The following is a 17,284-nucleotide window of genomic DNA, read 5'->3' as shown; positions in this document are numbered from 1 at the left end:
TTTCTTTCCTTCCTTCCCACAATAGTGGACTGTCCCTGTTTTCTGAGGAAGTGCATTACAGAAGACACTGCTGTCTTTTTTATAACTTGGCTGTGAGGAATTGTTAAGAGTTACTGTCTGGGAAAGATGTGAACTAATTTGAGCAAAGAAGCCAAGACATCTGGTTACATAATATCAACTGATAGAATCCTTTTTGAACTAACATTATTTATGTGTTGCTTTCTTCCTCTGTCTGACAACAGTGCTAATCCCAGCACTGACGTATAGGCTGAAAAGTCTGTGTTACTTCAGCCACAGTGTCTTGCAAAGGGCTTCCCCAGACTGAGTAAGGGGACAGCTGCTAAGCTGCAGAAACTCCTTTTAGCTCTGGGAAGTGATTTGTAATGTAGAAAAACTAACCTAGGGTACTGACCTAACCAGGCTCCTGGCTGTGGACACAGATGGTCAAACCAAAAGGATCCCTGGGTTGATCTGGTTGAGTATTTTCCACTGCATGGTGCTCAGACCTGCTGAATTTAGGTCCCCAGGGGATGCTTACTAAAAATGCAACTTCTGTCTGAGCACTCAAGCAAGACAAGGTCCTGGTTTAGATCCTGAATCAGGAGGAAAGACATAAAGGACATCATTAGAATAATTTGCATATCTTTAATATGGGCTGTGTATTACGTAAGTGCTTTATCAATGTTAAATTGTCTCAGTGCAATCATTGTACTGTGGTTAGCAAGGTCCCTGTTCTTGAGAGACATGCTAAAATATTCAGAGGTAAAGGGGCATGATATCTGCACTTTCCAAGTGTTCAGTAAAAAGCATGGGGAGTGCGTGTGTGTGCTCAGGAGAGAAAGCATATGTGGCAAAATGCCAATTAAATCCAGGCCGGTGAGGGTGCATGGGAGTTCTCTTTTTCTTGCAGTTTTCCTATAAGTTGGAAAAAATTAACTTTTAAAATGCAGTTTCCTCCGTCCTTACCAAACCATAATTTCTGTAGGTGGTGCCCAAGAATCTATTTTAACAAGTTCCCCAGATGATTAAATCAAGCACATTAAAGTTTTATTTAAGTCTTTGGTTTAAAAAGTCTCATTTTATTCACTATTTCTTTCTTAGCAGCTTAATTACTAAGCATACATTCTTACAGTTTGAGCTGATCTTAATCTAGTGCTTAATATACAAATCCCCGTCCAGATGTTTATAAATCTTTAGAAGGGAACACGCCACTCAGAGGAGTTTAAGGAACACTTAAGCCTAGCCATGAAACAGACCAGAGCTAGAAGTTACCCTATGTGAGACGCAGTCAGCAATCGGACTTTCTCCTATCTGTATGCAGTGAAGTTGCGAGTGATGCGTGTTTGCCCCCTGGAGACTTGGTTAAACCATAAATGCAGCCCGACTACTGCGGTATTTACAGTGAAAAGGAGGAGAAAGCAATATTGGTATTTGATGAGTCATCTCTCTAGCCTGGCTGATTATACATGAGTGTTTATTACTTTTCCATGCTAGGGACGTTCCTCTCTAGCTGATCAGACATCTGTTGGGGCTTATAAATATCCTCCCCACGCCCCAGAAGAACCTCTCCTGAGTTCACTAGGGAAGAAGAATTGGAGGAAAAGAAGAGCGTTGGAAGGCCTTCTAATATCGTGAGAGATTTTTTTGAAGTTGAACTGGGATGAGAAGAAGGGAGGGTGGCTGTGCTGTTGCCCTCCCGGAAAGAAGTAGGGGGTGATAGGGTGGGAGGTGGTGTGTTTTCCTCTGGTGGCCACTAGGTGGTAGCATCGGCCTAGGTCAGCCTGATGATTGTTCAGGTTGATTCCTGTTCTGAGCCTGCTGTGGTTCATTTTTAGGGTTTATTAGGTGTTGATAAACCAGGATTGCTTTTTTTTTTTTTTTAAGATTTTTATTTATTTATTTGACAGACAGAGATCACAGGTAGGCAGAGACAGGCAGGCAGAGAGAGAGATGGGGAAGCAGGCTCCCTGGCGAGCAGAGAGCCCGATGCGGGGCTCGATCCCAGGTCCCTGGGATCATGACCTGACCCGAAGGCAGAGGCTTTAACCCACTGAGCCCCCCAGGTGCCCCATGCTTTTTTTTTTTTTTTTTTAACTGAAACTTGTGCTCTTGAGTTAGAGGTCTAAATTGTTATTTTTGGGAAAAGGGTATAAAATAACCTTAACACTTTCTTTTAAAATGACCAAAGTGGAATTGAGTTGCTTTTTTACTTTGTGTAATGGAGAAGAGTATAGTGCTCTCCTTCCTTTCTGTCTGTGGTTCATGGGCTTGTGAAAGAACAGAGTTCCCCAGGTCTGCATGTAGACTCTTAGGAAATAAAGCATCACCTCTGCTCCTGTCCCAAGCTCCAGGGCAGATGGGGAGGCCGGAAGGGATAGTGGTTGAAGCCTTGTTACCCAGCCCTACGCATGAGGGCTTTGCTGTCCCATGTGCCCTCGATGGCCACACCCCAGGCAGTGTGCTCCTGCTCCCAGGACCCGAGTTTGTAGAGCAGCTCATAGATATATCACACATCTATTGTACCTTTTATTCTTACAAGCTATCTTTATTAAAAATTGAAGAAACAATATTTATATATCTATAAGGTATTTGAAATCAAGATTACCTAAAAAATCCAGAATCTAGTGGGCCCCTGGTGGATTAGAAGCTTAACGTTATTAATAAAATGCCTTTTTTTTTTTTTAAAGATTTTATTTATTTATTTGACAGACAGAGATCACAAGTAGGCAGAGAGGCAGGCAGGGAGAGAGGAGGAAGCAGGCTCCCTGCTGAGCAGAGAGCCCCATGCTGATGCAGGGTGAAGGCAGAGGCTTTAACCCACTGAACCACCCAGGAACCCCTGATAAAATGCCTTTAACTGAGTACCTGCTACGTGTCTCACATTGTGTACACACTTCACATGTGCTAACCCTAGTTGTCGTGGTACGCACTGGGCCCCTACTGGACACCAAGTGAAATGTGGCCTCTTTATGTCTGGCAAGGACAGGCTGGTAAGAACTAAGTCATAGTCCAACCTCTGTTGTGCAGATTAGATAGTGGAGTCATTAACTGATTGATTTTGTTTTGAAAATGAAGAACAAGCTTGGCTTCCATGTTATGAAATGCATCAGTTGCAGCCATAATCACTTGTGGTTGGAGAGGCTGATGTGTTCCTGGTTTGGTTGTAGCTTTGTTTAGAATGAAGAGGCTTGTTAAGGAAGCCCTAGAAAGCCTGAGTTCCCTAGTTGCTGGGGTTCAGGAAAGGGGGCAGTCAGTCAGCATCCATTGTCCTGACCCGATTGTTCAAGATAGAATTTCAAGACAATCAGAAAACACATGGTTCAATGACATGGTTATTCAGTGTGAGGCTTGCTCTGATCAAGGCTTGCTTCAGGAGCTACCGTAGGAAGAACAGTTCTGCAACTTTCATGAAATTCCTCTTTATGACATTGTCGTTAGGTTTCAAACCCTTTCATATAGCAGAGATGCATGTGCAGAGGAAAACGGGTCTCTTTGTCAGCTGGCTGCATGACGGTGCTGGGAGGCCCCATTAATCACGGTCAAGTTAATAAGTCCCACCGCTACCCATGCTTGGGCCGGCTGCGCAGAGCTGCTCAGGCAAGGGACCGTGTGCAGATCAGCCTGCGATGAGCACTTTAGTTCACGGTCCTTTCTTGTGGCAACTCTTGTCTGAAATCACCTTTGGCTTTTTCTATCCAGAGTCATGGCATGATAAGCTCTTAGTTTTGGCGGTTCTGAGGGACAGCCCTATTCCACAGGTGCGGCCTCAGTGACAGGCTTGGGTTCCGTGGGACCTATATTCTGAGTGTGACATGCAGAGCACATCCTGAGGTTCCCTGAGAACCCATCCTCTGGCCACTGAAAGCCTGGCCCTTCCTTTGCCGGCTTCCCGAAGGGAAAGTCGTTCTGTGCCGCACCCCAGGACGCTGACTCACCATCTACGGGTGTGGCTAGGACAGGCCTGCACCTCCCACTAAGAGCCACACAGACTGATTCTGTTGTATCTTAAAAAAAAAAAAAAATTATGGCCCACCTGAAATTCTTAGACAAAGATTAAACAGTAAGTCTGACATTTTAAACGCAAAGTGGTTTAAGTACTAAGGAACACGTTTGTTGTCTTTTGATAACTTTTGGCATTACTCAGAAAACGCATCCCTGCCTCTGATGACATTTTTGTTGGAAAGGGCAAGGTGGAGGCGGTGAGGTGGGTGGGGTTGTGTAAGGGACAGAATGAGTTTTCTTCCGCTGCTGCCGGTCCCAGGGATTTGTGGTGTTAATATTTGTGATTTCCCGGCCCCTGACTGCAGGAGGCTAGAGGTGTGTCTGGAGCTCCCGCAGGAGGATGAGGGGCCAAGTGCACCCTTGCATCCCGGAGCCTCCCCCTCCTTTGTGGTTGAGCTGCCTGCTGCTGGGCTGTGCCTGTCTGGTTCCCTGAGGCTTGATTCTCAGGCTCCAGTCCGCTCTGTCCTCACCCCTTCCTTGCTGCAAATTCCCAAATATGGATCTCTGGCCCTGTCTGACATGGAGTGCTGCTTTTCCAGTTATCTGTGACTTGTTCCTCACCGTGTGGACCCCGGGTCAGAGGCTCCGTCCCATGCAGACTGCAGGGCCTCGCTCAGCCCTGCTGGAATCCTGGTTTGCCTCTGATCCAGGTCCCCAAGGGGTCTCGCGTGTCCACGTTACAGTGCAAGGAGCCCTGGTCTACAGGATGTCCCTACCCTCGTTCCCTCCTCCTTCCTGCCGCCACCAACCCAAGTTAGGCTGTTAGGTAGCACTGGTTTTTTGGTGTTTTTGTTTGGTTGTGGTTTTTTTTATTTTTTATTTTTTATTTTATTTTTTTTATTTGTCAGAGAAAGAGCACAAGCAGGGGGAGCAGCAGAGGCAGACAGAGAAACAGGCTCCCCGCTGAGCAGGGAGCCCGATGCGGTACTCGATCCCAGGATCCAGGCAAACACTTAACTGACTGAGGTAGCACTGTGTTTTCTGGTGCTTCATTTTTCATTTTTCTTCCTTGTACTCACTGATTTGTTCAGCTGTGTATTGACTGCCTCCCAGAGCTGGGTGTTGGGAGTTGCAGTGAGCAAAACCAGATGTGGTTCCTAGCCCTGTGAAGCTTAGCTTGTAGCAGGAGCCGATATTAGCTACGTCATCAGCTGTAACTGTGGAATTACAATGAGCATCGTACGGGACAGCTTGTAAGGCAAATGTAGAGTAGTTAAGGACACCAGGGAAGGCTTTGCTGAGGAAGTGACTCCTGTGCTGGGTCCTGAGTCCTGAATAGGAGCAGAGAACTTCCTGGGCAGAAGGAATAGCATGTGCAAAGGCCCAGCGCATCACAGAAAGTTTACAGAGAATTAATCAAAAAGAACATTAAATCGCACCCGAGTCGTTCGTCTTTATCTGTTCTTCCATCCAGCCTCATCAGCCTCATCCAATTTATACCTTGTCCATTCCGGAGGCCGAGGAGCTGGCACAGACCCTGGACATTTCTGCCTGCACGCCGCGACCCTGGGCTCGGCTGCACATTTGCTCTCTTTTGGTCTACTGTTCCACAAGTACGGTCGCTAGGAAAACCTCTTTCCTCACTGTTCCCCGAACACACCGTGGTCAGATCTTAAACCAACTCCCTCCTTATACCTGTGTTATTTTAAGTGAACTTGATATTGAAATACATAGAAAAGTACACAGGTTAAGTACAGAGCTTGACGAAGCTTCACCAAGTAAATACACTGGTATCAGCATTACCCAGATCGATAGATAGAGTGTTATAAGCATCCTGGAAGACTCCTGTCTCTGTCTCTGTCTCTCTCTCACACACATGTACACACATACACACCATCACAGCAGCAGTAACCACGCTTCTGTCCTCTATCAGCACTGATCCATTTTGTCTGTTTCTGAACTTTATGTAAACGGATTCGTGCTATCGGTCATCTGTTGTATCTGGCTGCTTTTGCTGAACACAACGTTAGAAGAATTCATTCTTGTTTTGCCTAATGGTAGTTCATTTATTTCCTTTGCTGTGTAGTCAGTGTGGTGGGACTCTACCATAATTTCCCCATTCCACTGATGGGCGCTGGAGTCTTTTCCAGTTTGGGGCTGTTATAAAAAATTCTCTCCATGTCTTTTAGTGGATAAGTCTACATGTTTCTGTTGGGAATATGCCTAAGAGTGGAATTGTGTCACAGAGTATACATTTGTTCATTTCTAGTAAATACTGCCAAAGAGTTTTCCAAAACAGTTCTGCTAATATTTATTCGTACCATTAGTGCCTGAAAGTTCCAGGTGCTGTACATTGTGGCCAACACTTGGTTTTGTCAGGTTTCCCTGTGGCCACTCTGGGGGGTCTGTGGTACTATTACCTTGTGGTTTTAATTTTCATTTCTTTGACAACTAATGCAGTTCCCATTTTCTACCAGATGGCTTGTTTTTTTTTCTCATATTGATTTGTAGGAGCCCTTTATGTGTCTTTTTTTTTTCTTTTATGTGTCTTTTATAAACACATATTGCAAGTATCTCCATGGGTTGTCTTTACTTTTATTTTTTTTTTTTTTTTTTTTTAAAGATTTATTTATTTATTTATTTGTCAGAGAGAGAGAGAGAGAGAGAGAGGGCGCGCACAGGCAGACAGAATGGCAGGCAGAATGGCAGGCAGAGGCAGAGGGAGAAGCAGGCTCCCTGCTGAGCAAGGAGCCCGATGTGGGACTCGATCCCAGGACGCTGGGATCATGACCTGAGCCGAAGGCAGCTGCTTAACCAACTGAGCCACCCAGGCGTCCCGGTTGTCTTTACTTTTAAATTGTGTCTTTTAATGAATATAAGTTACTTAATGTACCTTCTTTTACCAATACGCATCTTCATATTTTAGATCATTTTTATACCACATTTAGTTCCGTGAAAAAATGAAAAAAAGGAGTAGAGTACACAAATATATATTTGTTAAAAAACGTAAAAAATTAAAAGCCTGGGAAATATAAATTATTTAGGCCAGGGAGATAAGACACACAAATAACCCCCTATCATTCTATTAACGTGTTACAATTGAGCAATAAATTTTGCTTAGAGACACTTAGAAGTAGAAACTCAAATGGAAGCATGGTGTGTTATCTGGTCCTCATTTCTGTGAATTCTTCAGTGTGTGAGGGTTAAAGCAGACGAGAGATGGGTGGACTGTGAGGAGGTCCCACGTAAGGGGTAATTTGCACATCGCAGAGCTGACAGGCATAACTTCTGTTACAGGTTATTCAGCGATAGTTATGACCTCCCGGTTACGTGCGTTGGGTGGAAGAATTAATAATATACGCACCTCGGAGTTACCCAAAGAGAAAACTCGGTCCGAAGTCGTCTGCAGTATCCGCTTTCTTGATGGCTTGGTACAGACCTTCAAAGCTAACGTAAGTTCTCCGAATTTAATTTTTTCTGAATTCATGCCCCTGAGAAAGAATTTTTCTTTGTTTTATAAACCAAGAGATGAAAACTATTTTAAAATGAAAGCTTGCGGGGTGCCTGGGTGGCTCAGTGGGTTAAGCGTCCAACTCTTGGTTTTTGGCTCAGGTCATGATCTCAAGGTCCTGGGCTCGAGCCCCGGGATGGACTCCGCACTCAGCACAGAGTCTGTTTGTCCCTGTCTCTCTGCTCCTCCCTCAGCTCATGTTCTCTCTCTCTCTCTCTCATAAATAAATGAAATCTTCAAAAAGTAAAATAAAATGAAAGCATGAGATCTCAGATCTTCTGTGTTGAGATTGGGCTGGAAATAACCCTAAAAACTCTGCCCATGTTCTTGTTCACCTGGAGCGTCTTTCCCCCTCTTCTTGGTGACCTGAGCTGAGAGACTCTTTGATGTTACTTCTTCCGTGACATCTTCATCAGCTTCCTGAATTAATTCTCCCGTGATGGTGCCCTGTAGGCTTTATTAGAGCCCATGCCACATTGCATGGATTGTAGTTATAATTCCTAGGTTATATGTTCTTTAATGAGGCCCATGGCCGGCGCTTGTGACATGTGTGAGGGGATGGGTCCAGTCTGGAGGGTGTTGAGACGGTTCCGCTCATAGATGGCAGGGCTCAGGGAGGGCCTGGCTTCTCCCGCCTCAAGCCCAAGACAGAGGCAGGACTAGAAACGCGGCCTCCATCTTGGGCCTACAGTGAGATGCCTGACCTGGAACAGTCCATGCTGCCCTGCCCTACCCCAGCCTCCCCCAGTCACTGTTTAGGCCAGTGCCCTCTGCCTGTCTCTCCCATCCTCTGGGTCGGCTGCCGGCCTCTGCCTCAGCCTGGAAAGTTCGGTGTGCAAGGAAAGAGAGGAGACTGGGTACAGGAAACAACTAGGGGTAATAGAAGGCCACAGGACTGGAAAGGGTGACACTAACTGGCCTCTGGGTCTTCCACCCCACCCCTAAGTCTGCCTCCCGCTGACCCCAGCTCACTATGGACCTTGACGGCCAAGAAGACAGGAGGAAAGGGTGGTTTGCATGATGTCACAGCATGGTGGGTGCTCGGAAAAGGCCGCAGGTGTCTCCTCCAGAGACTGTAAATTACAGTGTGTGTCTGGCTCTCTTGTCAATTTGGGGGCTGTTTCTTTGCTGTTTATCTTCTTCCTGACAAGAACATGAATGTTTCCCCTGCAGATGTTTACTGAGCACCTACTATGTGCCAGGCTTCATGCTGGGTGTAATGAATATAGCAGTGAACAAAATAGCAAGCCTTTCAAGGCTTGTATACTGGTGTGAAGAAATGGACCATAAAGAAATGTATACTTTGTCAGGTGGTATGTGCTTAGAAGAAAAATAAAGTAGGAAGGGGAGGGTAGAGTGGGCTAGAGCAGGACAGGGGCGGGGTTGTCATTCCTACAGAAGTGATCAGGGAAGATCTCATCTAAAGGAAGTGAGAGAGGGGTGCCTGGGTGGCTCAGTCAGTTAAGCGCTGCCTTCGGCTCAGGTCGTGATCTGAGTCCTGGGATTGAGCCCCACATTGGGCTCCCTGCTCAGCGGGAAGCCTGCTTCTCCCTCTTCCTTCGCCTACTGCTCTGCCCACTTGTGCTCTCTATCTCTCTGTCAAATAAATAAATAAAAATCTTAAAAAAAATAAAGGAAGTGAGAGAAAGAACCATGTGATTCTCTGGAGGGGAAGCACATTCCAGGTAAAAAATAGCAGTGCAAAGGTCCTGAGGCAGGCTCCCACTCAGTGTGGTTGCAGGACAGTATGGATACTAGTATGTCTGGAGTAGGATGAGCAAGGGGGAGAGTAGCAAGAGCAGTCAGAGGTCATTGGTATCAGGGTGATCAGAGGGACTGTGGAGAGCCTGTGGGTCATCCTGAGGGCACTGAATGCTGCCTTTATTCTGAGAGAGGCAGAGAGCTTTGGTAGGTCTGGGCAGAGACCTTATATGCTCTGACTCAAGTATCTGGATGCTCTGTCAGTAGTAGACTGTGGAGGGCAAGGGATAAGAGACTATTCGAACAGTCCAGAGGAGAAGAGGAGGTTGGACAGTGTGGTAGTATGTGAAGGTAGCTAAGAGTAAACCAAATCTGAAATTGTTTTTGAAGGCGGAGCCTGTGAGGTTTGCTGATCGGTGGAATTTGGGATGAGATAGAGGCCGAACAGTGGCTCTCGAGGTTGTCAGCTGGGGCAGCTGGCAAGATGGAGTTGCGGTGGGTAGAGACGGGAGAGGCTGGAAGCAGGGCAGGTCTGGGGTTTTGTCAGGGACACACTGAGTTTGAGGTGCCTGGTGCTCATCCACATAGAGTTGGCGATCGCTGTACAGATGAGGAGGTTCAGGGAAGGGTTGGGGCCGGGATACAGGTGGGGGGCTTACTAGGGTGGAGGTGGTATTTTAAGCGACAAAACTGGGTGACATCACCTGAGAAGCGAGGCCACAGAAGGTCCGAACATGGTTCCCTATTAAAAGGTCTGAGAGAGCAGGAACAGGCGCTCCAGGAGATGGGGACGGACTCTTCCGGGAGGGAGGAGAATCCCAGGTAAGAACTTCTTGAAGGGGGAGGGATGAGCCCTGTAAACGGCGATAAGGAAAGTGCCTGCCCAGAATGATGATCCTAGAGCACAGCCTGGCGTTCAGTGGGTGGCCTGTCATTCCTGGTCACGAACACCATTGTTCATGTGTTGCTTCCCCAAGCCTCCAGCAGTTGGGTCAAAGCTGACTCATGAACTTGAATCTGAGGGTCTGGTGGCAGCTTAAGTCCCATTCACTTTAGAGTTTCTACTTGGAGGGGTCACTGGCACCACCACCTCGTGGGCTGGAGCGGGCCTCATCAGGAAGCTGGCCTGGACATCAGCTGTTCTTAGCCTGGCCTAGGGAGCAAGCCGGTCAGGGACAGTGACCTGGTGCAGCCAAGATGACCTCCCATCAGGTGGGGAACTGGGCTGGGAGGCTGTGTCCTTTAGTTTATTTCTGTTCCTTTTGGGAACTGGTAAAATTGAGCAGAATATACTAGAATGGGTAAATTACACACCCTACAGGGGAGACACAGTGCACTGGGGACGTGCAGGCTGTGGCAGCCAGTAGCCTGGAGTCAGGCAGGCGGGCAGGCAGACCATCCATCATCAGCTGACAGCATGTGGCGCGTAGAGCTCCCAGGGCCTCCGCTCGCTGGTGGCCAAGGGGATGCCGGTAAGGACCTCGCAAGCAGCCACAGGGATTAGAGAGCATACGTAAATGTGCACATCGTATCGCATCTGGCTTGGTGTGGATGTTCAGTAGTCACTTACCTTTTAAGTATCAAATCCTGTAGAAATTTTAATAAGGAGAACTGGTTGTTCTTTGCTGTACCAGGAGAGTATCTCCCAACTTGGAATATGCGGACCGGGCCATCTTGTCCACACTGTAAGGTTCCCCTGAGAAGGAAGCTGTCCTGGGTAGAGGAAGCAGCAGGTGCAGGGCCCTAGGGCAGGCAGGGGGGTGTGTTCGGGAAGTGGGCGTGTTTCCTGTTCCCACACTTAGGACCAAATAATACGAGATCCCACCAAAGAGGAGGCTGCAGGAGGAGGCCTGACAGCTCCCTAATTCTCTTCTTTCTGGTCCGTGTGGCCTATTTCCAGGTACATTATCTGCTCTCAAGCACTCAAAAAAGGAGCTGTCTTTTGCTTGTTCTGTATAGTCTATTTCTGAGTCTTATTGTCCTTAAGTCAAATGGTTTGCTTCAAAGGATGCCTGAGAAGTCAGCCTGATAAAGGAGAATTTGCGAGTTCCAGGAGGCACCATGCTGTCTCTCTCCTTTGTGTCTTGGTGCCAGGCCATCTGCTTAAAATGCCTTTTCTTAATTTCACCGGGAGGGGAGCAGTGACACTCAGCCCTGATGCCCTCCCAGACCAGGTCGGGAGCTTCTTCCACTTGTCCCCAGGTTGAATTACCACCTGTGTCGTCCTCCGTGCGTTTATCATGCCTTGAGTGTCCCAGCATTTGACACACCACGTTCCGGCCACTGTTTCCATGCCTGGCCTCCCTGGGCCACATCCTGTGGTTCTGTCCCCATGCCCAGCACTGTGCCTGCTCTGTAAAGCCTGGTGATGGTGGCTGAGTCCCGCTCTGGACGTGAAGTGTGGTTGAATGTCTCCACTGGCTTCTCACTCCAGGTGGCGGGGAGCAGAGAGACAGCTAATCCCCCTGGGTGTCACATACCCAGTCACTTTGAGGGTGTTTAGGATGGCATTTTCGTGTTCTTAGCCATCTTCCTTCACGCTGTTAGCATTTTGTTCCCTGTACACACTTCCGTGGCTCCCAAGGAGCCAAGAAACTGATGCGGGATTAGCATTTTGCTGTGGATAATCCATGGGTAGGTCATGGAGAGTTTACTCTCATGGTGATGTCTCCGTTTTCCAATTCAGATATCACTTGGGAATTCCAGCTAAGGGGAAGGAAGAAGTCTTAGAAAATTAACCTATGCCATCTTAAGGCATATGTATATGGTTTTTCTTCGCCCTCCTTCCCATATGTACCATGTGACAACATGTCATGTTGATATGACATTTATTAAAGCATTTCTTACCGTGAGGTCAGAGTGTACATAAAATCTCTAAATGTTTTAACTCCTTTTTTGCCCACAATGAAGACTTCTTTTTAAAGATTTATTTACTGGGCACCTGGGTGGCTCAGTGGGTTAAGCCTCTGCCTTCAGCTCAGGTCATGATCCCAGGGTCCTGGGATCGAGCCCCGCATCGGGCTCTCTGCTCAGCAGGGAGCCTGCTTCCTCCTCTCTCTCTCTGCCTGCCTCTCTGCCTGCTTGTGATCTCTGTTTGTCAAATAAATAAATAAAATCTTTTTAAAAAATAAAGATTTATTTACTTATTAGAGCATGCGCACGTGTGGGCGGGAGAGGGAGAGGCAGAGGATCACCAAGCAGACTTCCCACTGAGTGTGGAGCCTGACGCGGGGCTCCGTCCCAGGACCCTGAGATCAAACCCAAGCCGAAAACACGAGTTGGCTGCCTAACCGACTGAGCCACCCAGGCACCCCTGCAATAAAGACGTTTAACCATCCATTCTTGATTCATTTTAAAAATTTGCCCACTAGACACTTTTTTTTCTCCTTCCCTAGAAACAAGATACCGGTCAAGTTCTTCTGGATATGGCATACAACCACCTGGGTGTGACTGAAAAGGAGTATTTTGGTTTGCAGCATGGCGATGACTCCATAGACTCTCTTGTGAGTGCCGTCCCTTTAAGACTTGCTGGACTCCTGCATGGTTTGGTTTTATAGCATATGTTTTCTTACCCGACAGAGATGGCTGGAATCAAGCAAACCCATCAGGAAGCAGTTAAAAGGTGAGTGTGACCGTCCCATTTCGGTTGAACGTGGGGTGTTAGTGTATCACAGCCCATTTCTCTCCTCCAAGCCTCAGCATGCTTGTAACATCTGGGACCTGGATTCCCGGGGGTCCAGGCGATGTGAGTGAGCCCACTTCTCCCTGTCTGACTTCTCCCTGAGCACAGCTTCCACATCAGCCCTCACAGCTGGGAGCAGGAAAGGGAAAGGTCAAAGAAGGCAGCCAAGAGCCCAGGAACCTACTTTCTTCTTACAAGGGAAGGAGGATGGCCTTGCTTTGCCCAGTGAGAGAGCCAGGCTGGGAAAGACACACGTGCACGCACGCGCGCGCGCGCACACACACACACACACACACACACACACACTCTCACACGCTCACACACCCTCCCCCTGGAGCCCAAGACCTAGGTAGGTAATATCACAGATGGAGCATACTACTCCCCAGCCACGAGTGGGCCCCAGTGCCATCCTGTAACTCCCAGTTAGGAGGAGCTTCACAGCATGCCGCCCCCGCCCCCAGGTCTGTTCCCAGCCTGGTTTTCTAGCATCACACTCTGTTCCCCTTTATGCACCTTCTGCCCCAGACAAACCTGACTGACCTGCAAGGCTGTACACATTCCTCTGTGCCCTTCCTCTGTCTGTTCCTTCTGTTTGGAATGCTTTTCCCTCTTCCTTATATCCAAATCTTGCTGTTCTTCTAAGCCACTCAGACTCTTGTCTCTGCTATTAGAAGCCATGCCTCCCCCAACCCTCCCTGACACTTGTCGTAACTCCTTCATCTCATGGTTGCCAGCCTTAATCTTCCTTGGAGAGTGTAGGCAACTTCGGGGAATGGTGCTTGCCACATTTTCTCTGCATTCCCCACCATGCACCCCGTCCATGGGGGGTGACCAGCAAAGGGTAAGCAGCAGGTAGATTTCACGCAAGCGGACACACACATGTGCCACCTCCCCACACCTGCCCCAGCACCCCAGTGGGAAGGAGTAGAGACGAGGAACCATGGCCGTGATCCCACTGATGCTCTCACCTGGCCTCCAAGCCCTTACCTCCCTCAGCATTCAGAACTACCTACCCGTGGGGAGCCGCTGAACCACTGTGCAGATGACTACTGGCCCCCATTTGAATTCTCAGAGCATTGAGTCCATAGGCACATGAAGAGGTGTTGTTATTCATTCTCTCACTAACTCCCTCATTCAGGAGATGTGTCCTGAGCTCAGATTTTGGCAGCGCACTGAGCTGGGCTTTGGGAATCTGGTCCCAGTGAGATTTAGACCCTGCCCTCAAGGAGTGGACAGCCAAGGGTAGAGTTGCAGGCAAGGAGAGTGACGGTTCTAGGATAGTTCTGAGCACTGGATAGGATGCTCTGGGCGCACAAAGGCATCCTGAGACACACACTGACAAGGTACGGTGAGGAGGGGAGCTGAAGGCAGTGGGAAGAGTGAGCTATCCCCTGAAGTGCAGGTGGTCAGACTGTACCACGTTACAGCGCCACCCACTGGTACCCAGGCCTATGCACAGAGGCACACTCACAGGTGCACACACACCATTCCTACCTTTGACCCAAGCCACAGAGATACTGACAGAAGGTACCAAAGAGAGGCAAGGTGAGGTGGGCAGATCCGTGGCAGATCAGTGGGAGGAGCAGGGTGGAGAAGGCTCGAGTTTCAGAAGCAGCATAGTGCTGAGCACATCGACGGGGCCAGCAAAGGTTTACTGAGTAACGGAGAGGGGAGAGGCTGACCTGAAGAGGAGCACGAAATCTTAGCCACACAACCTGATCTTCTCCTGTTGCCATATCCAGCGAAAGAAATGGGCTAATTTGATCTCTACAAGCAAATTGACTCTTGGTATCGTTGCATAAAGCCATATTTGAGTATGTTAATTGTGTAATATTTGCTAATATGTTCATCACTTTGGGAATTCACTTTGCATTAAAAGCATGAACTGTTATCAAAATGATTGCTTTGTGGCATAGCAGGGATCAAAACCCTCAGTGCTTGAGTTGTGGTTTTCTCATCTGCTCCGTGGCCGAAGGCAAGACTCTGTGCCTGTTGGCTTATCTGTAAAACAGTGCCACCGAGAACAGCCTGACCTACTCAGAGTCACGGCGATGTTTAAGTTCAAGAACACATATGAAAATGTTATGGCAGTGTTTAAATTCAAGAACGTACATGAAAATGGAAAAAGTATAAAATGGCTATCTGTGTGAGATTATTTCTTTATGAATATTGTATGATCTGTTGATTTAAGGATTTTTAAAAATTCCTAATACCTGTAACGGAGTGCATTGTTTGAACACAGCCCTAAGTTAAACCTATAGTAGGGAGGGGATAGAGTACCTCATTCTATGCTCGTGTTGCAAAATATTTGACTATTTGTGACTTGGGAGATTTCTAAACGATTATCTTGTGCACTCCTTTTTTGAAATTAGTCCTTTAATTGATGAAAAAAGCTGTGGTCTAGTGGGGTAAAAAATGCATCACTAATGGGAGAGTAGCCTCTTACCTGCATTGACTTTTTTAAAGGGAAAACTTAAATTTGTTTTTGAAAAATGTTGTAGGAGGTTTCCCCTGTACTCTGCATTTTCGAGTAAGATTTTTTATACCTGATCCCAACACACTACAGGAAGAACAAACCAGGTAATAACATTTTTTTTTAAGTTTCCTTTGTAGTATATAAAAATGAGTAACCACTAAAAATATACTCTTTATCTTATCACTGTGGCCGTACATTTCCTTTGGGTATAACCACACCAGTGGTTATGAAACAAGTAAAAATCAGAGGGGTACAGATTGAAATTTTCATCAGGTAATTAGTTCTCTGTCTGGGAACTCCTTACTTCCTTATTTGGTGCCATTTGGAGTCCACTGCCTTCGACCTCCTCCCACTCCTCCCACCTCCCCAACCCCTCCTGCCCATGGAGCCTGCAGGCGCCCAGAGAAAGCACTCATTCATTTGCTAAAGCGCGTTGGGGGTGGGGGCGTGAGGGGGGGTTTGGAAGACCAGTTTGCTGAGACGGTCCTCAGTCGTCTACACATCAAATAACACGGTATCTCTGTGAGGCTAGAACGGAGGCTCTTCGGGATAAAAAGAAGGTTCTGAACTGAGCATTCTCTACCAAATCCCCGGTTGGTCGAAATAGAAAGGAATGCAAGCTGGGGCAGCATCTCTCCTGGGTGAATCAGTCTGTAGAGGCCAAATGTGAGCCAGATAAGGGAAAGAGAGCCAAGATAGGACTGTTTACCCCTCAGGGCTTGGCGAGGGGCCTGACCCTTGTTTTGTACTAGCACGTGGGTTTTCTGGGTGGGGAACAGGGTTTGGAATGGAAGAGACCTGCGCAGGAGGGTTGTTGCTGTTTGAATAGTGACCCTGCCTCCACTTCCACTACCCCATAGCAACGTTGAGCCCTTTTATTAATAATATGTTTATTTTTCATAGGGAGGGAAACTTGCAGAGGTTTTTGTCTCTACCAGAAAAAAAAAAAAACAAAAACAAAACTTAATGGATGTTCGGGAATATTGACTCCTATTCTGTGTTCGTTGTACCCAGAGACCCTCACCAAGAAGGTGACATTAACTCAGGCATTGAGTATTATTTTTTGTTTTGTTTTGTTTTGTTTTTTAAGGTAATCACATGATGATGTTTCAACTTTTCGGATGTTTGAAGACTAAATATTAGTCTGTTACTCTGTTTTGCTTTCTTTGTGTACCTCTTCCCTCCACAATAACACATCGGAGAGTTGACTGTGTTTACTGTTCAGTTGAATTTTAAGCCAGAGTAAGAGATGTCTGTCGGGGCTCATTGGGTCACCGTGGGAAGTTCATGTGGTGCTTTGAGTTTTCCCCGTAATGGTTCCTCATGCTGATGGACTGAGGGGTTAGCGCAACAGCTCAGCTCCTGAGCCAGGGGACACAGAGGGGCGACATAGCCATAGGAACAGGTGTTTGAGATCACCCTACCACGGTTCCCCCAGGCCATTATCAAATACCAAGTTCTGTTGAAGGGATGCTTTGAAAATGTTATGATGGGTTATAAGAGTGTGTGTTTACACATATGTGGTTTTAACCCTTGGATTTTAAAATCACAACCACAGAGCAAAAATGCGTTTTGCTTCACGGGGCAGTCGGGAGGGACATCAGGGAAGCAAATGTTTAATAAACCAAGAGCAAGGGCAGACCCCTCTCAAGCTCTCTGTTCTCTTAAAATGCCAGTCATTATCCATTAAACATATGAGCAACTGATAGGTTCCAACACCAAGTGTGAACTGCCCTGCCTGAGCTAGTAATTGTCACCTGTGGTTCTGTCTGCCCCTTGTGATGCTGGAGCTCCAGGGGTATGGTGGCCAGCGGGCATGGTGGAGTGCAGGGATTGCCGGGGCTGGCCTACCCCAAGAGTCCCTCTCCAGGTCATCAGGCATCCACTTCCATACCCCACCAGAGAGAAGCTCACCCTCTCTGGATGCCGACAGAATCCCTTTGCTTAGCCTCCCTGTCATTTGAGGGACATC

At 47.4% G+C, this 17,284-nt stretch overlaps 1 protein-coding gene across 4 annotated transcripts in view; it reads left to right on the top strand.

The window, feature by feature from the left end:
- PTPN3 (protein tyrosine phosphatase non-receptor type 3) overlaps positions 1–17,284 on the top strand; it is a 109,511-nt gene that overhangs the window by 25,312 nt on the left and 66,915 nt on the right. For all 4 annotated transcript variants that reach the window (XM_080819539.1, XM_080819538.1, XM_080819540.1 and 1 more), the window contains exons 2-5: positions 7,240–7,394; positions 12,550–12,657; positions 12,734–12,776; positions 15,338–15,416. In XM_080819539.1, the coding sequence (XP_080675665.1) occupies positions 7,240–7,394; positions 12,550–12,657; positions 12,734–12,776; positions 15,338–15,416 (385 nt within the window). The remainder of the gene's footprint in view (positions 1–7,239; positions 7,395–12,549; positions 12,658–12,733; positions 12,777–15,337; positions 15,417–17,284) is intronic.

Source organism: Martes martes (assembly GCF_963455335.1).
Source record: "Martes martes genome assembly, chromosome: 12".
Taxonomy (NCBI): domain Eukaryota; kingdom Metazoa; phylum Chordata; class Mammalia; order Carnivora; family Mustelidae; genus Martes; species Martes martes.
Note: the sequence above shows the minus strand (reverse complement) of the source record. Positions and strands in the feature narration are given on the sequence as shown.